Source organism: Trichosurus vulpecula, chromosome 2 (assembly GCF_011100635.1).
Source record: "Trichosurus vulpecula isolate mTriVul1 chromosome 2, mTriVul1.pri, whole genome shotgun sequence".
In the NCBI taxonomy this organism is placed as follows: domain Eukaryota; kingdom Metazoa; phylum Chordata; class Mammalia; order Diprotodontia; family Phalangeridae; genus Trichosurus; species Trichosurus vulpecula.
In genome coordinates this window covers 132,433,370-132,460,586 of record NC_050574.1, presented here as the reverse complement: position 1 = coordinate 132,460,586, position 27,217 = coordinate 132,433,370, and the positions used below count along the sequence as shown (strand labels likewise).

At 37.7% G+C, this 27,217-nt stretch overlaps 1 protein-coding gene across 1 annotated transcript in view; it reads left to right on the top strand.

Annotated features, from left to right (window-relative positions):
- NCAM1 (neural cell adhesion molecule 1) overlaps nucleotides 1–27,217 on the top strand; it is a 111,148-nt gene that overhangs the window by 3,187 nt on the left and 80,744 nt on the right. Inside the window, exons 2-5 of the mRNA XM_036743947.1 lie at nucleotides 20,435–20,509; nucleotides 22,922–23,140; nucleotides 24,374–24,517; nucleotides 25,402–25,539. Of these exons, the coding sequence (XP_036599842.1) occupies nucleotides 20,435–20,509; nucleotides 22,922–23,140; nucleotides 24,374–24,517; nucleotides 25,402–25,539 (576 nt within the window). The remainder of the gene's footprint in view (nucleotides 1–20,434; nucleotides 20,510–22,921; nucleotides 23,141–24,373; nucleotides 24,518–25,401; nucleotides 25,540–27,217) is intronic.

The window sequence follows — 27,217 nt, the reverse complement described above, 5'->3', positions numbered from 1 at the left end:
CTTTCTGTATAAGGCTAAATATATAAGGCAGTTAAGGCAACAAGTATTTAAGTACCTACTATGTGACATGCACTGTGCTAAGCACTAGTGTGCTCTTTTTTTCCATCACAGATTGCATTTTGTTTAGTCTTTAGGTATGGTGAATGTAACCATTTGGGTACCTCCCTTTGCCTGGTAGCCCCTTTAGTCCTTTTTTATGCCCTCATTATCAATACACCAGAGTAGTTCTTGGTAAGAGCTATTTACATCCTCAGGTAGATGCAGAGAATGGAAGGGTCAGAGACCAAGAAAGCTAAGACAAGATGGACAGTCTCATCCCTAGCTGAAAACAAAAAAGAATGCTGATAGTCGACTCAAATGTGAAATAACTATAGCCTGGTAGTGTTATCAGAGTGGAGAAGTTAGAGTTGAAACAATCACCTGCCTTCTACGGAAACGCATTTTCTTTTAGAACTCAGTCTTGTTAGGTCAGACCAAATGAAATGCTAATCTGACCTGGGGAACTCAGGAGGCCAAGAGAACTGAGGCTGTTATCTAGCTTGGCTCTTTGTTCTCATTTTAAGCTAGTCTGATGGAAGAGAGCCAGTATCCAATTATTCCTGATTCCCAGCAGCTTATATAATTTATTATGCTAAGAAATAGAGTCTCCTATCTTCTGGAAAGTACTTTCCTGTCCACCGGCTCCCAGGGTTACACAGAGCAGAAAATTGGGGTTCATGGAATATCAGCAGGATTACGAAGACTAAGCCTTATTTTTCTATGAATAAATATTAGTTATTTTTCTTTGTTATGATGTTTCCATACTGTCATTATGTGTTTTATTATTACTATATAATAACATCTTGAAGCCAGATATTTTTTCTTCTTCCCAAAGCTCATCCTGTTTGTAAAAGTCATACGGGTCATGAGGCTGATAGCCCTGTAAGGCTGTATTAGCTTTTGTGCTTCAAATCTGGCCTTATTTTAGTGGCTTTATAAAATGGTGGCATACTTTGGAGGTTTTCAGAAGGGTCTCCTGGAAGTTCATTAAGATTCTTCCTCTATTTGTGTATACACATAAGTGTGTTTTATATATGTGCTTGTACCATACAAACATAGATAAACAGAAATGTGTGTATATATACTTATATATTTGTGTGTATAGATATAGATATAGACATATATCCCCTTCTGTTTATCTCTTTTCTTATGTGGGCTTTCTTAGGCATGTTTACAACTACTAAACCATCCTTAAGACATAAGATGAGTTTCTATTATCTCTCATAGTCCTATATGTATATATACAGACATATATATATATATGTATATGTTCATTCATTAATCTATATATCCATTCATTCATTTATTTATTCTTGTGTGTATTGTAGGGAAGAAACTCTCAGAGCACATTTCAAGACTACTGGGCCATTCCTGTCTCAAAGCTTCATTCCTCTCTACAGTGTTTTTCCCCCTATGTTTATATCTCTCCTTATGTGAGCTTTCTCAAGCATATTTACAACTACCAGACCATCCTTAGGACACAAGCAGAGTTTCTGTAGTCTCTTGCTCATTGTCAAACATAACAGATTGTTAGCCTCTGGTTGAATCCATTTCTTTATACTTGCAAGGTTCTGACTGAGAACTGGGCTATTTTAATGCAGTTTAAGAAGAAGAATCAAACCACATGAACAATTAACGGATTAGATGCGAAAATAATTATTTTCTTAAAAATAATAAAGAAACAGCAACTAAAAAGGGTGATTTCTTCACAGTGTAGCATAACTTATATCAATATGCAGTCTAACTTTGTTAGCTCAGCATAGAAAAGGTCCTCTCCTTCCTTGCCCACCTTGAGTACTTGGTTTGAAATTATAAGTTGTTACCAGGTTTTTATCCTAGTTTTGGCCTTATTGTATGAAATAGACTATTTGATTTCCTGTAGGTGATTGCACATGTGGCTGATTAACACTAAAAAGAGAGGTTAATATTCTTTTTCTCCTCTGATTCTTTTTTAAATAAGAAAAATAACTTTTTATTGACAGCTAAGCATGCTAGCATTGATGATAAGAATGATAATAGCTGGCATTTATACATCCCTTAAAGGTTTGCAAAGAGCATTATGCAATTAAGGAGCAATAGGTCTTGAATATACATCTATAAGACTGATTTAAATAAACAAATATCCAAGTATAAGTGAATACTTTTTTTCACAAATAATTAGCTGTTTGCATTTCCATTTTTCAAAGTGGAGATTTTGAAAAGTTAATTTAAACAGACCAAGTTGGTGATCTCACACGATATCTTTTTTCTCATCATGTTGGCTTTTTTTTTCCTAACTGGGTATTTGCTTTAATTTTTGTTCAAACTCAGCATGTCCAAAATGGACTTCATCATCTTTCCCCTCAAGCCCACTTCTCTTCCAAACATTTTTCTTACCATTGAGAATACCACTATCTTTCTAGTAATTTTATTTTTTAAAATCTAGATACTCTATTTTTCCAAATACATTTAAAAACAATTTTTAACAATTCTTAATTCCAAATTCTCTTCTTTCCTCTTTTCCTTCCTCACTCCCGAAGGTGCCAAGCAATCATATTTGTCTACTTCTCACAGATCATGTCTCTCTAACTCACCCAGATTCCTGTGACTTGGAGGCAAAATATGTTCCCAGTGTGCCTACAACTGTTCAGTCAGCTTCTTTAGGCTGAGAGTTTCCCTGCTAGGCGTTGAGCTCAGCATTTTCCAAATGATTTTGGCCAAACCCCACAAACAGTGGGTTGAGCTGGGGCAAGATGGATAAACTGGAGGCGGGGCAGGGCATAACAATGGAACACTTTGGGGACTCAGATGTATTGATGGAACTCATAAATGTTGGTCTGGAGGATTAAAGATCTGGAATACACTCAGGATTAAGGGGGATCAGAGAAACTTTGGAGCAGTAGATAAAATTAATTCCATCTGTTTTTATACCCCCCTCCAAATGTACATATCAAGTGTTTTTGATCCTTGAGTATTTTGGTGGGGAATCTATGTGTTTACCTCATTTGTAAAATGAAGGACTTAACTATACAGGCTTTGAGGTCCCTTACAGCTCTAAATCTGTGGCTCTGTAATCCTATAACCAGGGTAGGTTGCCCTCAGAATAGATTGGATCGTACCTCACAGATTACCTTGTCCAACCTGAACAGGAATCACCTCTCCATTATATCCAAACAAATGCTTAAAGACCCATTAGGTACACTTGGTCTTCATTATCTTCTAAGCCCTCTTTTGTATAGTTTTAATGGTTTTAGAAGTTTTTCCTTATCTTAAAGCCTAAATCTGCCTTTCTAAAACTTCTACCCATTGCTTCTGGTGCTCAGAGCAAGGAAGTAGCATGGCATATATTAATAGAGGATCAGGATTGGTATCAAGAGGACCTGAGCTCTAATTGTGCCTTTGACACGTGTTAGCTGTGTAACCATTGTCAAGTCTCTTGACCTTTCAGTAGGCTAAGCACTCTACAGATGAGTTTCTAATCTTCAGAGGCAGAGGGACTTTCTATACCAGAAGACTCCTACACTGATGAAATCATAAAATGCTCCCCTTTACACCATCTCCAAATATACAAAGCACTGTTCTAAGGACTAGGGATTCAAAAGCAAATTCTACCCTTTAGGACCAAACAAAACAATTCTTCCATATGGCAGAATCTCAAGTACTTAAATACAGCTATCATTAAGCCTTCTCTTCTTAAAGATAAACATTACCATTTCCTTCAAATCATCTTCAAATGATGTGATCTTGAGGTACTTCTTCCTAAAAAACATGGTACCCAGAACTAAATTCAGTACTTCAGATACAGCCTAACGAGCACATACTACAGTGAGACTATCATCACTTTCATAGTCCTAGAAATTGTGTATCTCCTAATGTAGTATAAGATTGCATTAGCTTTTTGGCTGCCTTGTCATACTGTTCTATTGAATCATACTGAGCTTGAAGGACACTAAAGTCCATGAATTCTTTTCAGACCCAATTGCCCTCTCCTATCATGTATTTGTGAAGCTGATCTTTTGAACCTAAGTTTAAGACTCTGAGCCAAATCCAATAAAACAAAACTTAATCAGGATGAGTATAAAGTTCTAGCCTGCCAAGATCTTTCTTTGGATCCTGGCTCTGCCATCCAACTTTGTGTTATCTTCAAATTTGATAAGCATACCATCTATACTTTTATTCAATTCAGTGATAAAAATGTTAAACAACACAAGGGCAAGCACAGATCCCTAGAGAACTCCATTGGAGACCTTATTCCAAAATGGCAATCTATAATCAATGAAAAAAATTTGAGTCCACCTAATTAAACCAGTTAGAAATCCTCTTCTTCTTGTAGGATTTGGTGGGCATAAATATATTGCTTAGATTGTCCATCTCATCTTTTACTCTCACTATAGTGCTGAATCCACTAAATTTAAGAACATGGTAGAAAAAAATCAATAATATTTCAACTATTTCCACAAATGCATTTATACTCCAAAGCAATCTTCCCTTGGCTATTTCTCTCTCCTTGATAAGATTTAAGTATTCACTTAACTGAGTTGTTTCTGGGCTCTAAGAACATCCTCATTGTGGCAGCTGGCCTGAATTGGTTAAATGTCTCTAGAAAATAGTGACAGCCAGAATATTAAATATCTTCTGTGCATTAACATTTTTCAAAGTGGAGATTTTGAAAAGCTAATTTAAACATACCAAATCGGTGACCTCACCCAATATCTCTTTTTCTCATTATGTTGTTTTTTTTCTAACTGGATATTTGCTTTAACTTTTGTTCAAACTCAGCATGTCCAAAATGGACTTCATCGTTCCCTTCAAGCCCATTTCTCTTCCAAACATTTTTCTTACTATTGAGAATACCACTATCTTTCTAGTAACTTTCTTTTTTTAAAATTTAGATACTCTATTTTTCCAAATACATTTAAAAACAATTTTAACACTTTTTTAGTTCCAAATTCTCTCCTTCTCTCTTTTCCTTCCTCACTCCCTAAGATGCCAAGCAGTTTGATGTAGGTTACACATGTACAGTCATGTAAAACATAATATTAGTCATTGTGAAAGGAAACACAGACCAGAAAACCATGAAAAAAGTGAAGTAAAAAACTATATACTTTGATTTGCATTCAGACTCCATCAGTTCTTTCTCTGGAAGTGGATAGCATTTTTCATCATAAGTCCTTCAGAATTTTCTTGGATCATTGTATTGATCAGAAGAGCTAAGTCATTCACAGCTGATCATCATACAACATTGCTGTTACTGTGTACAATGTTCTTTTGATTCTACCCACTTCACATCAGTTCATGTAAGTCTTTCAAGTTTTTTTCTGAAAGCATTCTGCTCGTCATTTCTTATAGCACAATAGTATTCTATCACAAAATCATATACCACAATTTGTTCAGCTGTTGCCCAATTGGTGGACATCCTTTCCATTTCAAATTTTTTGCCACTACCAAAACAGCTGTTATAAATATTTTTGTACATGTAGGTCCTTTTCCTTTTTTCATCTCTTTGGAACATAGACCTAGGAGTAGTATTTCTAGGGCAAAGGATATGTACACTTTTTTATCCCTTTGGGCATAGTTCCAAATTGTTCTCCAGAATGGTTGAATCAGTTCACAATGCCACCAAGAGTATTTTAGTGTCCCAGTTTTCCCACATCCCTTTGAACATTTGTCATTTTCCTTTTCTGTCATATTGGACAATCTTGTAGGTATAAGGTGGTACATCACAGTTGTTTTCATTTCAATTTCTCTAATTAATAGTGATTTAGAGGATTTTTTCATATGTCTGTAGATAGTTTTGATTTCTTCATCTGAAAATTGCCTGTTCATATCCTTTGACCATTTATCAGTTAGGGAATTACTTCTCTTTTTACAAATTTGTCTCATTTCTCTACATATTTGAGAAATGAGGCCTTTGTGAGAGAAACTTGCTATAAATCCCACCCCCCCCCCCAGTTTTCTGCTTTCTTTCTAATGTTGGCTGCATTGGTTTTATTTGTGCAAAACCAATTTTTTTTTATTTAAGGTAATCAAAATTTTCCATTTTGCATTCTGCAATGCTCTTTATCTCTTGCTTGGTCGTGAATTCTTCCCTTATCCATAGATGTGACAAGTAAATTATTCCATGCTTCCCTAATTTGCTTATGGTATCACTTTTTCAAAACTAAATTATATATCCATTTTGACCTTATCTTATGGTGTGAGATATTTGTCTATATCCAATTTCTGCCAAATTGCTTTCCAGTTTTCCCAGAAGCTTTTGTCAAATAATGAGTCCTTGTCCCAAAAGTTGGGATCTTTGCATTATCAAGTACTAGATTACTAGATTCATTTACTGCTGTGTATTATGTATTTATTCTATTCCAATGAGCCACAACTCTATTTCTTAGCCAGTACCATATTGTTTTGATGATTAACACATCAGTTCATGGTCTAGAATTGCTAGGTCACCTTCCTTCACATTTTAAAATCTTAATTCCCTTGATATTCTTGACCTTTCATTTTTCCAGATGAATTTTATTATTTTTGTACCTTTATAAAATAATTTTGGTAGTTTGGTATGGTGCTGAGTAGGTCAATTAATTTAGGTACAATTGTCATTTTTTTATTATATTGGCTTGGCCTGCCCATGATCAATTAATATTTTTCCATCTGTTCGGATCAGACTCTCAAGCATTTTATACTGTGTATCCAAGTTCTCCTTTAATTACTTGCTGCTGGACTTTGTTGGTAATATGTAGAAATGCTGACAATTTTCTTGGGTTTATTTTATATCCTGCAACTTTGCTAAATTTGTTTATTATTTCAACTAGATTTTAGTTGATTCTCTAGAATTCTTCATGTATACCATCATATCATCTGCAAAAAGTGACATTTTTGTTTCTTCATTATCTATTCTAATTACTTCCATTTCTTCTTCTTTTATTGCTACAACTAGCATTTCTAGTACAATATTAAATAATAGTTATGATAATGAGCATCCTTGCTTCACCCCTGATCTGGGTGGGAAGGCTTCTAACTTATTGCTATTACAGATAATGCTTGCTGATGGTTTTAGATAAATACTACTTATTACGTTAAGGAAACCTCCACCTATTTCTATGCTTTCTGGTGTTTTTTAAATAGGAATGTGTTGTATTTTGTCAACAGCTTTTTCTACAACTGTTGAGATAATTATATGACTTTTGTTGGTTTTGTCATTTATATGGTGAGTTATGCTCATAGTTTTCTTAATACTGAACCATCCCTGCATTCCTGGTATAAATCCCACCTGATAATAGTGTATGAACTTTGTAATATATTGCTATAATCTCCTTGCTAATATTTTATTTAAAATTTTGCATCAATATTCACTGGGGAAATTGATCTACAGTTTTCTTTCTCTGGTTTTGCTCTCCTGGTTTAGGTATAGGCACCATATTTGTGTCATAAAATGAATTTGGTAGAATCCCTTAGCCTATTTTTCTAAGTAGTTTATATAATATTGGGATTAATTGTTCTTTAAACATTTGGTAGAATTCACTTGTGAATCCATCTGGTCCTGGGGATTTTTTCTTAGGGAGCTCATTGATGGCTTGTTCAATTTCTTTTTCTAAGGTGGTACTATTTAAGTATTCTGTTTCCTCTTCTGTTAATCTGAGCAATTTATATTTTTGTAAATATTCAGCCATTTCAGTTAGATTGTAAAATTTACAGGTGTATGATTAGGCAAAATAATTCCTAACAATTGCTTTAATTTTATCTTCATTGATGGTACATTTACCCTTTTCATTTTTAATGCTGGTAATTTGGTTTTATTCTTTTTATAATCAAATTGACCAATGGTTTATCTGTTTTATTGATTTTTCATAAGAACTATCTGCTACGTTTATTTATCAGTTCAATGGGTTTTTTTGCATTGAATTTTATTAATCTCACCTTTGATTTTCAGGATTTTCAACTAGATATTTAATTGGGGGGGGGTTAATTTGTTCTTCTAGTTTTTTAGTTGCATGCTCAATGCATTGATCTGCTCCTTTTCTATTTTATTAATGTAAGCATTTAGAGATATAAATTTTCATTTAACTACTACTCTGGCTGCGTGCCATAAATTTTAGAATGTTGTCTCATTGTTTTCATTTTCTTTAATGAAATTATTGATTGTTTTATTCGTTCTTTGACCTACTCATCCTTTAGGATTAGATTATTTTTTCCAATTAATTTTAATCTATCTTCCCTTGCCCTTTATTACATGTCAATTTTATTACAATATGATCTGAAAGGGATGCATTTAATATTTTTGCTTTTCTGAATGTGGTTATGAGGTTTTTAATACCCTAATATATGGTCAGTTTTGTGTAGGTGCCATGTACTTCTGAGGAAAAGGTATATTCTTTTCTATTCCCATTCAGTTTTCTCCAGAGGTCTATCATATTGAACTTTTTAAAAATCCTCTTTAGTCACTCACTTTCAATTCTTTGGCATTATCCTTAACTTCTTACTTTCCCTTAGCTCACATAACTAATTATTTGCCCAAATTTGTCATTTCTACCTCCACAGTGTCTTTTGTATGTGTCCCCTTCCCTTTATTCATACTGATACCACACTAATCCAGGTCCTCATCAGCTCTCATCTAGACAATTCTAGCGCCCTTCTAATTGGTCTCCTGCCTCAAATCTCTCCCTTTCCCAATCCATAGTACACATTATTGCCACAGTGATTTTCTGAAAGTATAGATCTGAACATGTTACTCCCCTGCCAATAAACTCCAATGTCTCCCTATTGCCTCTTGGATCAAATATAAACTCCTTTGCTTGGCTTTTAAAGTCCTTCACAATGTGGACCCAAACTATCTTTCCAATCTTACTATATACATTACTTCTTTTCTCACACTCTGTGATCCTACCAAATTAGACTTCTTTCTGTTCTTCACACACATATCTACCATCTTCATGATTTTGCACTGGCTGGCTGTCCTGCCTGGAATTTACTCTCTCCTTATCTCTTAGAATCCTTTGTTTTCTTCAAAACTCTTCCAGAGATACCTTCCACACAAAGCCTTTCCTGATCCTCCTTTCTGAAAGAACCCTCTTCCCAAAACCCCCAAGAAATGTACCTTGAATTTATCTTTTTATAATTTATGTGTAATCATTTATGCACATATCTCACTTGCTAGGATATGATTAAGTACAGGAATTATTAAATTTTTGCTTTTGTATCTCTAGTGCCTAGTACATAGCAGTGTCTTAATAAATGCTTCATCATTGATTCCCCTGCACACAAACAGTTGTTTCTGAAATGACCACTCTGCCTGTAAGCAGTTGTTTTTTTTTTCTTTACGTGAAGATAAAGTCATTTTCGTGTGTTATGATATCATTCAAGGCTATTTCCACCACTCTTTTTAAAGAAAGTATTAATGATGTACAAGTGTAAGACATCTGAGTGATTATAAGCCTTTCACCTTTTTTTTCATTTCTTGATCCCAAACTGTATTTTCCAACATTGATTTTGTTTTTCTCACCTGTGCCTGCTTTTGCACGAAAGTGCCAAGTATCAAGGTACATATTAACTTCATTTGGAGGGGCTTGTCAAGTTCTTCATATAAATTTTCTACTTCTTCATTCTCTGCAGCAGATGTTGGCACATAAGCTGTAATTATCTTCAGCGGCTTTGTTTGCTTACAGCCACTGCAAGCACTACAAGGCGGTATGACCGAGAGTATTCCATGAAATTATATTTCTGGTTTCCTTTGGGGCACACAATGAAAACAACTCCTGTATTTACCTCTTGACAGAACCTGTAAGCCCTTCTTTCATTCAGCAGCATCTTTTGTGCTCATTTCACTTATGGCGAGGGTGACAAATGTGGATATGGCTGAGCTCCTCCAGTCATGGGTCAACTCTTTGGTCTCTGAACCAAGATTTCCCATTTGCTACCAACAGTTAAATTCACGTGTATAAACCAACTGAGAGTTGAGGGATTCCTACAACTTTCTATTTCTAGTCTTGTATATTTGAAGGAACCTTGGATTTAGAAGTCTACAATCCCTGAGTTCAGATGGTGTATACACACACACACACACACACACACACACATATCTACACACACACAAATATATACATACATACGCACCTATATATAGATACACACATATGTACGTTAGTGTGCATGTATATGATTTGAGGAAAATAACTTTGCCTCTTTGAGACTTTTTTACAATCCTCTAAAGTGAAGAGATTTGTACAATATGTGTATGTATACATACATATATGAACATGTATATTTTTGTTGTTGTAGTTCAGCTGTTTTTCAGTCGTGTCCAATTCTTCATTACCACATTTGGAGTTTTCCTGGCAAAGATACTGTCATTGTTATTTGTCATTTCCTTCTCCAGCTCATTTTACAGATGAGATAACCAAGGCAAACAGGATTAAGTGATTTGCCCAGGGTAACACAGCTAGTAAGTGTGTAAAGCCAGATTTGGCCTCAGGAAAGTGAGTCTTCCTGACTCTATCCACTGTACCACCTAGCTTCCCAGTGTATTTATACGTATATATGCATTTCTACATTAATATATATGTATATATACATACTTACATACATACATGTGTTTACATATTCACATACTCTCTAAATCCTATCATCTAATTCCTATGAATCCTATTCTACCACCCCCACAGTGGAAGTGGCCATATGGGAACAAAGGCTTCTGTTCTGTAGGTGTTTTTTGTATGTTTCGTGTGTTGGTATGGTTCAGAAACAATTATTACCTGCTAGTCAAACCTCCAGGATGAATTTATCTGTACTTAGTTGTGTTCTCGAACAGCAAACAGATTTTCTCTTTTTGGAACCATACTTTCCAGCCTGCTAGAGCATACACATCACTTACAGGGTCTCTCCTGACTTCAGTCCAAACTCTACTCAGCTGTCAGATTAATCTTCCTAAAGCACCGATCTGACCATTTTGCCCCCATATTCAGTAAATTCCAGGGGCTCCTATCACCTCCAGGATCAAATAGAAAATTCTCTGTTTGGTATTCAAAACCCTTCATGACCTGGTGTCTTCTCACCTTTCCAGTCTTCTTTTACACCTTACCTTCCTCCCACCAACCTGCTCCCCACCTCGTCATGTACTCCACAGTCCAATGACACTGGCGTCCTTGCTGTTTTTCACACAAGACACTCCATCTCCAGACCCCAGGCATTTTCACTGTATTTTTCACATACCTAAAATATTCTCTCTTCTCATCTCCATTGCCTGGCTCCCTGCAAGTCCCAGCTAAAATCCCACCTTCAAACAGCAGGCTTTCCTGATCCCCTATAATACCACTACCTGCCCTCTATTGATTCCCTCTGATTTATTCTGCCTCTCCTACGTACTTGTGTTCACATTTTCTCCGTGATTTAGCTACGAGTTCCTTGAAAGCAGGATCTGTCTTTTATCTTTCTTTGTATCCTCAGAAGTTAACAGAGTATCTGGTATGTATCAGGCTTAATAGTTGTTTAATACATAATTGTTTAGACTTATAATTATTTAATGACTAACTGATTCCCTGACGTAATCTTCTAGTTCCTGGGCCCTTTCTACTCCACCCTGAGGTATCAGAGTAGGACTTTATGAAGGAGGTATTTTTGACATATTTTATATTTTAAGGGGACAGGAAATGACTAGTATTGAAATTTTCTTACAGACAACCTAATCATATCATATGGAATGCCAGGATTCAATGGATCAAAATGTGGGAAGCGTTTTCTTAAATGAAGTGAAATTTGAATTTGGTTGTCCCTTAGCAACCAGCAGTAGAACAGCCTATTACTGATTCATTTTGGAGTTATAAGAATCTCAGCTTATTTATTTATTCAAATTAAGCACCTATTATGTATAATATGCTGTTCTAGGTGAGAGAAGAAATAATAAAGATAAATAAGATATGTTCCTTTGCCATTTTTAAAACATTTAAATGAAAGACTAACAGGATTTTGAAACAGATAAGAAGTAGCTTCACCAGCAGAAAAAAATGTACATATTTTAAGTAAATAGGGAAAATCATTGACTTCCTTTAGAAAATTATTTTATTCTATTACAGCCTAAAAATTATTGGGGCAACTAAGAGGACCTGGGCTTTGAAGAATCAATTATTTTACTTACTACTTGTATTAACTTGACTAGTTAGGCCTCAGTTTCCTTATCTGTTAAAAAAAGGTTAAAATAAAGTACTAATGTCCCCTCCAGCTCTTGATCTTTGGATTTTGTGGATTGTTGCCTTTTTCCAGAATTACTCACAACTCTTTTGACCAATTCCTATATGATTCCTAGATTGGGTGTACAGTCATGTCCATACTGACCACGTCCCCTTAACTCTACCTAATCCTGAGTTACTCTAAACATTGTAACACAAGGGTTTTTTTTTGAATGAAAAGGAAGAATTGAGATCAGAAATATCTACAATGAATCATAAGAAATGTGACTTTTAAAAAAGGAATAGGTGTCTAAATTGCCACGACGACCATCATTATGATAGAAAAACTCAAGAAGCACAGATTCTGTTCTCCAACTTGCCCTTTAAAAATGCTGAAATCAAGTTCTGAGAGGGTTGTAGAACTGAGTTCCCTCAGTAAGTAGACATGGCTTCTTGGCTGCTACCAGTAAGGCAAGGAAGCAGTGTACCGAAATACTGTAAGATTTTTGAATGCAAAATTTATTTGTTATTTTTTCCTGAAGCTTTGTTTTAAAAGAGAGCAACTGGTAACAAAATATTAATAATTATAATGAGAGCGTACAGCTTTGCAATCTATAAGAACTGTGATCAGTGCAGAGACTATCCATGATTCCAGAGGTACCATGATGAAAATGCTCTCCACTTCCTGATAGACAGGTGATGGATTTAGACATACATTTGAATACATACATGAGACATACATTTGAATAGAACCAATGAGAAAATTTGTCTTACTTAACCTGTGCATATCCTTTTCCCCTCAGTGGGTGAAGATGGAAAAAAAAGAAAATAGATTTCTGTTCATTAAAAAAATACTTTAAAAAAGAAATGTTGAGAGAGCTACAGGTATGGAATGCTTCATGCCCTTTCAGATGACATCAGTGTATAGTTTTGCTTAATCATTCTATCTTATTACAAGAGAGCTATCAGAGGGTGGGAATAATCTAAAATATGTGTAATGTAAAAACAGAACACTTCAATGAAACTTAAAAAAAGGAAAATCTAAAAAGATTTAAGCAAAATTTCAAGGTGAAAGAAAAATATTATTAAAATAGAATGATTTCTTGCCCAAGGAAAGTGATAGAGAGAAGAGAAAAATCAGAGAGAGGGTGGAGGGGTTGGGGGAGAGGCTCAGGATACAAACTTGTAAGACTTAAAATTGTAAGAGACCTTACACATTTGTCATTCGTCAGATTAGGAAACTGAGGACCAGAGCAGTTAAAGCAGCAGGTTGATGGTAGAGCTGAGACTAGAATTCAGGTCTTTTGACCCATAATCATAGCTTACATTTATACAGCATTTTCAGGTGTCCAAAATGATCTCCTTACAACATTCTGATGAGATAGGTACCCTTACTTCATTTTTAAGAAGAAGAAACAGTCTCAACAGTTAAGTAACTTGCCAGTGGTTATACAGTGAGAAACTGGGACTTGAACCCAGGTCTCATAACTCCTGGGCAGCTAGGTGGCTCAGTGTATAGGTTGCTGAGCTATGAGTCAGGAAGACTCACCTTTCTGAGTTCTAATGTGGCCTCAGATGCTTACTAGCTGGTCAAGTCACTTAACCCCTTTTGCCTCAGTTTCCATATCTATAAAATGACCTGGAGAAGGAAATGGCAAACTGCTCCAGTATCTCTGCCAAGAAAACCTTAAATAGTGTCACGAAGAGTCCAAAATGACTGGACAGCAACAACTCCCAACTCCAAGTGCATCACTATGTCTCTTGCCGTGTGAGGTCTCACCCATAATCCCACGTTCTTTGTGCTGCACTGTTACTTTGTGGAAGGCACTGAAAGAATAGTTTAGTAATCTTAGTAACCAGCACAGCCAACCCTTATTTGGTTTATGCTTGAGGACCTAGAATTTTATATTCAAGATCTGCACGTTTCCAAAATTTCTTTTTTGGCTATAGCTGAGAAGTAAGAGGTAGCAACTTAAAAATATTTCTGCAAAGAAAGAGTAAATAGTAAGTTCTGTATAAATGCTAGCTACTATCATCATTGTTATTATCACAATTGTTAGAGGTAAACAGAAGATGGTACATTTCCTTTAGATTAGTGCTTTGAGTCCCTCCCTTTCCGATAAACTCACACACCTTCTGAAGAGTCATGTCCTCCCCTTTGATTCAGCTTTTTACTCAAGAAATACCTCCTCTTCCCTTAAAGAACTGTTGCAGCTATTCAGTCATTTTAGTTGTGTCTGACTCTTTGTGACCCCATTTGGGGTGTTCTTGGCAAAAATACTGGAGTACTTTGCCATTTCCTTCTCCAGCTCATTTTACAGATGAGGGAACTGAGGCAAACAGGGTTAAGTGACACTAGACCAGAGTCACCCAGCTAGTAAGCGTCTAAGGCTGTATTTGAACTCAAGTCTTCCTGACTCCAGCCTGGTACTCTATCCATTGTACCACCTAGCCCCTTAAAGAATTAGACCCAGGGAAAAGGGAAAGCTTAAGGTAAAAGTTTTATAGAAAACACTGAAAGTACAAAAAAGTATATGGGAAACAAAGGCCTGAAAAAAAGAAAGGAAAGACAGACTTGGGAGAGCTGGCAGCCTGCTGCTAGTCCATCCCAGGATTTCCATTTATTAGTCTCAAACCAAATATTTCAAGGTTTAATGTTGAGGGAAGAGTAATAAGCAATAATAAATGTGCGATCATGGCAAGCATCCAAGTGTTGATTTCCCATAAAGCCTGACCCTGGCCAATTTTTGCCATTATCCCTTTTTTGCCATTATCCCCAGAATCATTATCCATATGTACAGAACTGTCAGAAATCTAAGATGGAAATTCCTTTATTTTTAAAGTTTCTTAGATTTAAAATGTGGAAGTGGGATCAGTGGAGTTGGAAATTCCTTTGGCTCTGTATTTTTCTTTATTGGCCCTGGAACAGCCAGTCAAATCTGAAAACCCTTCTGCCCTCACGGCGCTCTCCGTACCCCCTGAGAGCCATGCCCTGTTTGAAAGGAGCTGAAAGAAGGAAGATTGTTGTTTCACTTGGGATAAGAATATTCTTCACGGAGACGCAAGAGCTCAGTGAAAGCAACACAATCCATATGCTTAAGCTGACTGCTAATGCTCAGCATATGGTCCAGTGAACTTTTCAAGTAAAAATGTGCTTCTAATTCTCAAAAAAAAAAAACAGCACCATTAAACCTTATAAGAGCAAGGTTGCTCTTGTAATCTATTGCTTAGACACAGCCTTCTGTGTTTTATAGATTCTTTGGTTCACAGAGATCAGGGGCCTGCAATATAATATATAATATAAAGAACGGCAGGTATGGGTGTGGTTGCTAGGAATCCAGCCCCACAGGCATTCAGATGAAGGGGGCTGGACTACATTTCCCAAAACAGACCCTGGAAGGTTGTATAGACTCCAAACCACTATGAACCCCAGTGTATTATTGTCTGTGTGACCTCTGTTTCTTCCTGTTTGATTGTTAGTCTGTGCTGGGGAATAGGTTGGTCATGGTGTCCAGGGAATATTTCATACCCAGAACTCGAGCACTCCAACTAAACCTGGGGGAGAATAATGAGGAGAAAGTGGTCACAAGTAGAGATAAGAATCACAATCGCCCTCTCAGGCTGTCCTGAGAAGTCTTTGTTGTGTAGTAAGTTGGTCTGGGGATGGTTAAAATTTTAAGAAAAGCAAAATTCCCTGTAAATTCTAAAGGAAGGCCTCCTGACACCCTGCTGACTAGGGGAGCAGTCTGCCCTAAGAAATGTCATCCACACATCAACTTTTGGATGTGAATGTTCTAAGGCCCTGAAAACTTGCACCATTCAGTAGGGGAGCAATTACCGGAGAGACATGGTTTCATTTATTTCTTCCATCTCAGATCTAACTGAGTAATGGCAGTTTGCCCTCACTGTCACCCCAAGAGCTCAACCGCCTCCGTTCTATAGCCCCTGAGACCTTATTTTTCAAATACCTCCCCTCCCACCCTGCGTTTTACAGCCTTCTCTAAAACCTTGCCAGCTCTGCTGGGTTTCCCCATTGGCTAAATAGTGGAGAAAGCTATTCCTAGTAGCCACTGGGTTGCCCCTGACCCCCCTCACTGTGCCAAGGCCTAGCAGACTTCTTTGATCCCTGCCCTTTGCTACAGCACAACTGTGGTTGTGCTTCCATAGAAATGAGCTTAGACCCACGACCTGCCATAGATCTGACTTCTAAGGCTGTCACCATGGCAACCAACACTACTCACATCCTACTGTGAAAAGAAAATGGCTGTTCCTCTAAGGACTTCACCAAATCTCCATTGCCCAGGCTCTCTGTCCAGATCTCTCCTTACTGAACCACCCCCCCGCCCCCGCCGCAAGTTGCCTTCACTAAACCTAGATTCACAGTTGGAATTTTGCTTTTTTTTTTACAACATTTTGGTTTTAAACTACTTAAGGGAAAGAGGAGGAAAGGTAAAAAGGGATCAAATTTGACTTAATAAAACATTTCTCTGCCATAAATCTATGTTCCCATAAGATCAGTATGGAAATGCTGTAGTTGGGGATAGAATGGATGGAGGGATCTATGAGAGCAGAGCAGATCTGCCTTTATTCAAGGAGTGCTATAGTATCTTCATACTCAGATGGATCCATCATCTCTAGGAAGTGGATGCTCCTTTCACCCTTCTGGTGATGCAGAAAGCTACCCATCCTTCCATGCTTGCTTGCCCATCTTGTGAAATGCTTGTCCCTAATCCTTCCCTAGATTTGTTGGGGATAGGAGAAGGAGATCAGCATGGCCTAGTGAGAGGCACACTGACTCTGATTCAGCTCCTTGGGCAAATTACTTAATTTCCCAGTCTCTACTTCTTCTTGTGTAAAATGAATAGGTTGGGACAGATGGCCTCTAAAGTCTTTTACAGCTCTAGGTTTTTGATGCTATCATCCTTAAAAGATGCATTCAATGTATTGAGCACCATCCTTGCTTTCTTCTAATACCCAAAAAATACTATTAGAGCAGGAGGTCTGTTCAAGGGTTATTTTACCTGCTCACCACAATAAAATAACAGCTCACCTTGTTTTTGAGTATATGTTGTGGTAGTGATATCCTTTATATCCTATATATTATAAATATACTTATGTGTATATATATATATCCTATATTCTAGTCCTTCATATTTCCTTGTTTTTTGTATGCAGCCCGCTCACTCCTATCGCAAGCCTCTCCATTGACCTTTGTGTAATATTCATTGTAAGTCGCTCAGAGACTATTATATTCATGTCATATAGCCCTATAACAACACTGATTGAATACTGATTTTTAATGGGCCTTTGTTTCTTGGAGAATTTAGATTCATTAGAAGAGCTTTGTAATTTCTGGAAAGTAATCCAGCTTTTTCCCTTTCCTGTTAAGTTCTGAGTCTGGGTCTGATAGACAAAGTCTGTATCCTTGTCCATCCAACTGGCCATGATACATTCCTCACCCATGTGGTTTTTCCTGGATGCATGGATGGATGGATGAATGGATGGATGGATGGATGGATGGAGAGGTCAAACTCTTTTGAGTAGTTACTGAAGCAAGCTTTGCAGTGTTCCCGATACTTGATGCAACCAAAATAATATCATCCAGAAACAGGAGTATCTTCAGAATAGTATTATTCTTAGGTAATCCCTCTTCAAAAAGCAGCACTACCCAGAGAAGATACATGTATGGAATGACATAAATGTGGTAGAATTATGAGTTTAATTCATAAGGTATCTAAAGGAGGGAAACATAAAAAATGTAGAAAAAAATTTTGTACCTTATTAACACTTCAGAATAGGTAGCTAGGTGGCCCAGCAGATAGTGCGCTAGCCCTAGAGTCAGGAGGGCTTGAGTTCAAATCCAGCCTCAAACACTTCCTAGCTGTGTGACCCTTCTCTGGGTAGTGTTGCTTTTTTCCATCTTTGTTCTCCTTAATGACATCTCTATTTTCTGTATAAACACCTCTAGGATTGTGAAACTTGTGTCCAAATGTGATGGTTCTACTGTCCCTGATGGTGAAAAAAGTTTGTTGTAAAAATCTTGGCAGATTTTTTTTTTCCTTCTGTTTGTTGTACTTTCATTTTCCTCCTTAAATGCCCTCAGGATGACTTTACTTAGATTCCTCACTAAGTTTTCTTAGATCTGATTTTACCATCCACTGCTTCTCTGCTTAATGTGAAAAGACCACTCATATTCTCCTACCATACTTCTTCAAAAGATTTTACAAAAGAAGTCCTATATTAAGCCAGTGTTGTCCTTGTCTGCCTATTTTGTCTGCCTGTTTCTCTCATTGACAAGTAAGTCACGTTGACTGGATAAGGGATGTGTTTAGAATCTGTTGGTCTTCTTGTTTTGATAATTGATTTATAACAGTTAAATTAATGGATGAAATTATTATGGTTTGTATCTCTCGATGTAATTTCTTCCCTCCATATCCAAATTTTCACCATCAATTATTTGTTTATTTAGGTCAGGATGAAGTTGTCTTAATTACACTCCATGTTTTTCTTATGTGTATTCTTTCTTTTAGCTTTGTAGGAAATTTGAACTTTCTTCCAACAAGTTCGTTATCCAACTGTACACAGATACTTAATTCAAGAATGACTCCCACATCTGTAGGAAGTTGTTACCCATCTGTTAAAATATAATCAGTTTGATTTTTTGGTGATGTTACTTGTCCACTGTTCTGTAGTTCTTTTCTCAAGAGCAGTGATGGTTTACGGGTGTGCGCCTTATGTGTAGTCTAGGAGTCTTTGATTTCTCTTCTTCCTTTTCTTCATTAGTGCTTTCCAATCTATTTCTTGACATCCATCCCACCTTAGCATTGAAGTTGCCAAGTTTCAAAGTATATGAAGACTTAATTTGGAGGTTCTCACCTAGTTCTTCATAGAATCTCTCTACCTTCACTCTCTGTAACAGATGTTGATGCATAAGGTACAATGATTTTTATGCCTTTCTGCAAATATTTGTTGTACATACTGCAAAAAGATGACTAAATGTCCCATGAAATGATGCTTCTTACTGCCTTTACACACACAATAAAACTAACTCTGTCCATTCCTCTGTTTGCCTCTCCAGGGAAAACTTGTGAACCACTTTCCTATACTTGGAATGTCTTCTTTCTTCTGGTTTCATTTATATGTTCAATGTTAGGGGTTATATGATTCATTTCCCCCAGTAGTATGGCTAGGTAGCTGATCATTAGACAAGGATTCCACATTAGGGTGCCAATACCTAAATTAAAGTTTAAAAATGGGCTTAACAATTCAACCTTTACCCCCTTTCTACTGTGCTGATGCTAATAAAAGTGGAATGGGTCTACACAGGAGGAAAGGCCATTTTGTCTTGTGTATGAATTTTTGTTTTATAAAAAATAAGAGGTAGAAATTCAATTTACCAGATATTTGCTGAGCCCCTCCTATTTGTAAGTCCTCTTGCTAGTTGCTGAAGAAAGTTTAAAGAAAAATAATTAAACACAGGCCCTGCCTTCAACTTAACCATCTCATGTGTCACAGAGAAAAGGATGTTTGGGGATTTTTAAAATTATTATTCGAAGGCATCTGACAAGAAACAGAACTCTTACTAGACTCTACAGGCTTTTATGGGGGTGTCTAGCTCAGAGGGGTTGGCAAGGCAGTGATGTTTGATTATTTTATCTTGCTATATGCATCTTAGTCTATTTTGTTAGAAGGCCAAGAGAACATTTATTTGACATTTCTTGTTTTAGGACTGGTTTTAAGGAATTTTTAAGAACATGGTGGATTGTCCTCTGAGGGTTCTTCCTAAGCTTAAAAAATCACATAAAGAATATTTTCTCCATAATTCTGGAGTAGCTGATCTCCTGCTGTATCTACTTAACTGATCTGGACACGTCTCATCATAGCAGGCTTGAGGGATCATTTCAGGATTGTGGCTTGGAAGAATTTGTGAAGCTGCTGTTACCATAAATCCCCAAAGTGCTTCAGTTTGATAGAGCCCCATGAGCCATTTTAAGAGGTCAAAAGCAGTCAAGGCAGAGGGCATCCAACTTCTTATCAAAGCTTTCACAGTCTGGCAAAGGGTCAGGGTTCCTTAAAACCAGAGCTTGGACTTTGTGGTTACAAAATGATAGGCATATTATCTTAATAATAACAATAAGACCCAGGCCCTCTCCTTTTATTTTTTTTCATATTTACTCTAGTACCATAACACCAAAACAAGACTCTTTTCTCAGAAATATCAATACATGCTCAGAAGTTTAATGCGGATCCCCTTTTTCCAGTTTCTCTACAGGTGGATATTGTTCCCAGCCAAGGAGAAATCAGTGTTGGAGAATCCAAATTCTTCTTATGTCAAGGTAAGTAGTCTGTGTGCCCCTGGGATGGAGGTGGAACCAAAGTTGCTCTAGAGACATTTATATCAATTAGCCAGAACAGGGGACAGTAGCACATGGATATGCTTGGACCGCATCACTCCAGATGTCATAATGCTTGGGGAAGCTAAACAGTTAGAAACTCTTCCTAAATTCTCCAGTATCCTCCCTTCTACCTCCCTCAAACCATACCAAAATGTGTGTGAACCTCTACTATCTAGAGGTAATCTTAGGGAAACAATTTACTGTAGTATGAATCAGTTCCTCTTCAAGGACGAAGGATAAACGAGTCTGAATCAGGGCTTCTCCCTCCCCAGACTTTTATCTTTTCCATGTACATTCTAAGTGCTTAGAAATTAAAATTTTAATTTCAACAAACATATATTAAGTACTTTTAGTGTACATATCATTGCTCCCTGCCTTTTCACTGACTCTCTTAATAAGGACAGCAAAAATAATGCCAAGATACTTGTATTTAGATTTGTTTCTGAGTTTTGCCAAAATTTTTAATATCCAAGAGACTCCAAAAATTCATTTAAAGATGTCTGAGTTCCAGGGTCTCTCCAGCCAAGGTGATGTCAGTTCATTCCCATTCTCTTCTATGTCTATATTATTTCCCCCATTAGAATATAAATTCTTTTTTAATAAATGTATTTATTTTTAGTTTTCAACATTCACTTCCATAAGATTTTGAGTTCCAAATTGTCTCCCCATCTCTCCCCTCCCCCACCCAAAGATGGGGTACAATTTGATATAGACCGTATATATACATTAATATTAAACCTATTTTCACATTAGTCATATTGAAAAGAAGAATTAGAACCAATGAGATAAACCATGAGAAAGGAGAGAGAGAGAGAGAGAGAGAGAGAGAGAGAGAGAGAGAGAGAGCAAATAATATGCTTTGATCTACATTCAGACTCCATGGTTCTTTTTCTGGATACGGATGGCATTTTCCATCATGAGTCCTTTAGAGTTGTCTTAGATCCTTGCATTGCTAAGAAGAGATAAGTCTATCAAAGTTAGTCATCGCATAATATAGCTGTTACTATGTACAGTGTTCTCCTGGTTCTGCTCACTTCATTCAGTATCACTTCATGTAAATCTTTCCAGGTTTTTCTGAAGTCCTCTTCCTCATCATTTCTTATAGTGCAATAGTTTTCCATTACAGAATATTAATTCTTTGAGGGCAAAAATAGTTTTTGTTCTTCTATTCGTATCCCCAGTGATGAGGAGAATTCCTAGCACCTAGGAGGCACTGAATAAATGCTTGTTGATTGAATGATTCTCAAGCAATGTCCAGGGTAAGCAGCAGGTTTGTTTTAGCATATTCACAACCTGTTAATTTTAAGACATACCAAAAAAAAGAGCACTGAAATTGTTTAGGAAGAGAAGGGGTTTTGTTTTTATTTATCTTTGTGTTTGGGGAAGGGGGATAAATGAGGAAAAAGGCTTCAAAAATCAATCTGATTTGCATTGAATGCGGTGACTTGTAGCTGGTGAATTTTTTTAGACTCAGTTCTGCCTTCATTACGACAATTTAAATGATCTGGAGATGCAGCAACAAATCCCACATCACATCTTGCAAATAGCGATATTTATTGAAAACATGATGGGCTTCGAATAGAAGGAATGCTGCATTTCCATGCTTAGCAGCTGTGCAGGGTTGAGGGGTGATGTGGAGGCAGAGACATACAGGGTCCATTGTGAAGGTCTTTCCACCTGTTCTCAGACACTATCCACTCTGGTTCAGTTCCACTTCCAAGACAAACACTCATCGAGTGGGGGAAGACCATGTCTTTTTAGAGGCAGATAAAAGGGAAAGCATTACTCTCTTTCTGAGATAGTGACCTGGGAACGGGTCCTGGCTTTGCTGCAGCATAGGAAATGAAAATGTGTTTGTGGAGATGAGTGCCAACATGGAAGTTTTTTTGTAGCCATACAGTAAGTAAAGTCACTAAAGTGAAAGAGTTTAGGCCCCTAGTCCAAAATCTTATCCTCTGTTCTAGAAGAGACAATTGGAATTAGCCTTCAAAAGAGAAGCTGGCTGACAGGTTCAAACCTAATCCCTGTTAGGTCAAAGCTAGATAAATCCTTTTACTATTTGGTTTCTCCTTTTCTCACCTGTCAAGGGGAAGGTTAGTATGAGAAATACTCAACCCAAGTGGTTGTTCAGTGCTTTCCAAATTCTGTACAAGATGCCGCTACACAAGGTCCATGCTATCGCATTGAAGTCAGACTAGGAAAATGTCTAATATACTCTTTTGACATTAACACCTTGGTTGCCCTCTCAGCTGACAGCATGACTATATATAGAGCACCCAGCATGGCCCTTTCTTTCTTCCTCTGGCAGTTCCATGCCTAAACACTTTGAAAATATTCTCTTCTCTCTCTCAGTCGCTGGGGAAGCCAAGGATAAAGACATTTCCTGGTTCTCCCCCAATGGAGAAAAGCTGACCCCAAACCAGCAGCGGATCTCAGTGGTACGGAATGATGATTTTTCCTCCACACTTACCATCTACAATGCCAACATTGATGATGCCGGCATCTACAAGTGCGTTGTTTCAGGAGAGGACAGCAGTGAATCAGAGGCCACCGTCAATGTGAAGATCTTCCGTAAGGGCCTCCATCTTCTCCACCTCAAGTCCTTTTCTTTGGAACAGGAAAGTAGGAGGTAGTAGGCGGGTAGTAAAGAGGTTCAGGATGGTAATGAAAAAACTAGTTGAGTTCTGTGCCTCCAGGTCCCAGCATGCATCAGGGACTTAACAGGCCCCCTCTCCTTCCCATTGGCCCAGGGCTATGCTGATGGTCCAATAACCTGTACATGGGCCAACTTGGGCTGCATGAGATGCTAGTTAGAACTAATTCCTATTTGTTCTGTATCCCTCAATTCAACAAATTAGTTCTCAAAAAATATTAAGGGCACCTCAGCCATTACCCCCAGGACTTTGCCTCATGTGGCCTAGTTACTATTCCATAATTCAGGTTAAACCTTTTTCACTTTACTCTCCCAGGATCCTGATGAACTCTTTAGAGTAGAAAATGACTTTTGAACTCTATTATTCAGAGGGAACAATTCTTATTCTGTCATCTGACAATGAGACTCTCATCTCATTATCTAGTTATTGGTATATCTTGTCCCACTGACCTGTCTAATGGTGGGTGATACCATTAATGGAATTAATTACATTAATTAATTAATGGAACTGCTTTGATTGCCACAGTCCTCATTGCCAGTATTGGTTCCATTGACTCCACTTTTCCTCTGTTCCTTCATCAGAATTCTCTGCTGTAGGAAATCAGAAGGCAGTGGGTGGCAGGGAAGAAGAGAGAATTGATTACTTCTACCAGTTGAGGCATACAGTGAAGCCCTTAATAGACAAGAAGAGAGAGGACAATATATTGCTCCTCTTTGTCATTCTCCACCAGGGCTGGGACTTTTTTGGTGTTCTTGAATTCCCTTGTTGAAAAATCTTATTTTCCCTCACAAGATCCCTCCTTTCAGAGTCCAAGTAGATTAATCAGTCAACAAGTACATATTGAGTGATTGCTTCTGACCCCAGATCATTTCCTCATGCCTCATTAGTCCCTAAACTGCCATGAATTGAAGGCGAAGTTTCCAAACTTGTTCTGTATTCTACCAAGGCAGGTGTTGCTATGTAGGCATATAGTCCCTTTCTGTGGTGTGAGTTCCCCACTCATTGGAGTATATTTGGGGATTATGATTATTTTTCAAGGGGCACAGGTCATGTAGAATGGCCCTTGTTACCAGAGAGCCCTTGCAAAGGTTCTCTTCTTACAGTGGCAAGTGGGGGACATAGCTATTTTCCTGCCTCTGCTGATTTTCAGAGAAACTCATGTTCAAGAATGCACCAACTCCTCAGGAGTTCAGGGAGGGAGAAGATGCTGTGATCGTGTGTGATGTGGTCAGCTCACTGCCACCTACCATCATCTGGAAGCATAAAGGCCGAGATGTCATCTTGAAAAAAGACGGTGAGAATCCTGCTCCCCAGCAGGATTTTTCCAATGAACCCTTGAGTGTCCTACAGTTTTTTTCAATTGTGCTCAGTCTCTGAGTTATACTGGCCAAATGTTAATTCCTTAGTTCCATGGCCATGTGATTCCCTGGGAGAAATGATTATTAATAACCAACTATGGGGGAGACATAGGTTTTTTCCCTGTTCTGTTTCCTTGTTTGAAGCCCAGCCTTTGAAGGACATTACCGACCTCTGCCAAAAATTTACCCAGCCTAGACCATCTTATCTGGGTGAATTCTTGCCCATTGTATTCTACTTAGGTTTGGGTACCTACAAATCCTTTGATTAAATTGTCCAAGGCTTAGGGTGATTTGGAAGTAAATGCCATGATCAGAGTCATGTCCTTCAGCCCCTCATTAGAATAGATCCACCTCTCATTATAATATTCATTCTACCTCATTACTTGTTAACCAGTCAGAATCGGTTGCCACCTTCAGGAACACCCACTCCTTCAAGGGCATATAAGCATTGAGTGAGTTCCATGAAGGGTCTTTGGCATTCAAGAGTGTCACTGACCCCTTTTATTAATAATATGCTAATATTATTAATAAAGTGATTACCCAGAAGTTATGTCTTTCAAACTTTTTAAACATCACACTACCAAAGCATATGCAGATTTAATACTTGAAAGACCTTTACTTTCCCCAGAAACAAAAGATTTTGTTGTTGCTGTTGCTGTTTCTTAGTGCAAAACAGAAAGGGACACATTTCCCTAAGTCAAATTAATTATCCTCCCCTGAGAATATCAAAGAAGGGGAAAGGAAGGGGTCAGATAAGTGCCTGAAGATGACAGATGTCTCTGAGTTATCCTTGGGTGAACCTGCCTTTTGTCTCTTCTAGTCAGGTTCATAGTCCTGTCCAACAACTACCTGCAGATTCGCAACATCAAGAAATCGGATGAGGGGACATACCGCTGTGAGGGCCGGATCTTGGCCCGTGGGGAGATCAACTTCAAGGACATTCAAGTTGTTGTAAATGGTGAGAAAATCTGCTTTTCTTCCCTATCTCCTGTCTCGCCTTAACTCCTATATCTCCTTTAATTACCTGTAAAAAAAATCCCTGCACTCTCTCACATACAGCTCATCCAGAATGTTTCTACCATAAACTTCAGTGCCTTCCACAGCTACACTCATTTTTGTGTGTCTTGCCTAAATTACGGAGCCATTGTGCAGTAATTGTATTTCCTTTTTTGTCCTAGAGCCTCGGAAGCTTTGCTCATGGTAAATCACAAATGTTTAGTCATCGTTCCTCTCGCTAATACAATAATGGTGAATCAGTCCCCCGGTTCTACGTTCAAAGAAAATATTTCAATCAATTCAGGATCCAGAATTGTCAGAATCATGGCCCATGGGCTTATTAATCTTAATTTGCAGTGTCAAATAAACATACCAGTAGAATCGATCTGACATTTACAAGATGTTTACAGGAAATTATAACGTCAGTACTAAGAAAATAAGTAAATCATGCTTGAATTATTTTGGCTTATAATGTATTTTTCTCTAAATCTTCTCCCTACCACTCTCTTTTCTTTGGTAAGGGATGCTTCTGCACAGTATAATTTGTGAAGAATTCCGGGGGAATTTAACCAAAAATCTCTTGCTGGGCAAGTGTATTTTTGGCTATCATTATTTCCTAGGCAGCTAGGTGGTGCAGTGATTACAGATCTGGGCCTGGAATCAGGAAGACCTGAGTTCAAATCCAGCCTTCCACACTTCTAGCTGTGTGACTCTGGGAACAATAATTATAGTACTTACCTCCCAGGGTTAATGTGAGGGTCAAATGAAATAATTGTGAAGTGTTCTTTTTAACGCAGTATCTGGCATGTAGTAAACACTATATAAATGTTAGGTATTATTAATAAATATTCATTAAGAACTCATTATGTATAAAGTACTGTACCAGGCACTGGTGATGTGGAAATAAATACAACACAGACTTTGATCTCAAGGAATCGGTCCAAGGGGGAGGAAGGGAGAGAGGAGGGGAGACAGCATGAATACAAAAGATTTAGATGAGGGGGCTATGACAAGTACAAAGAAATCTGGCTAGCCAGGGTGCTATGAGAAATTTAAAATGAGAGAAGTCTCTTTCAGTTAGGGGCAGAGGATCAGAAAAATTCCCAAAGAAGAACAGCCATCCATAGAGCCTTGAAGGACAGGATACCTCAGCAGACAGAGAGAGTGAGTGGGGAACAAGAAATGTGATCCATTCCAGGGAAAGGAGAGAGCATGAACAAGTGTGTGGGTGGGAGAGGGCAGGGTAAAATCAGGAACTGGAAAAGAGCCTAGTGTGACTACAATAGGACAGGCAGGGGTAGGGACTCTACCTGCGATTCCATTGGTATAAGAAACTCCTGTATGGGTGATTCCATCTACTAATGTTGGTTAGCACCCTTTCTGCAACCTAAGGTCTTAAGAGAGCTGGCCAGAGTACTGAAATGTTAAGCAGTCTCCCTAGGGTCACACAGCCAGTATGTGTCAGAAATGGGACTTGAACTCAGGTCTTTCTGTTTCTAATGGTGACTCAATCCACTAAGCCATACTCTTCTCTTGTGACTGGAGTACAGGATATATTTTTTGTTTATTTATTATTTTTTTTTTATTTTTAGTGTACAACACTCAGTTCCACAAGTTTTTGAGCTCCAAATATCCCCGCC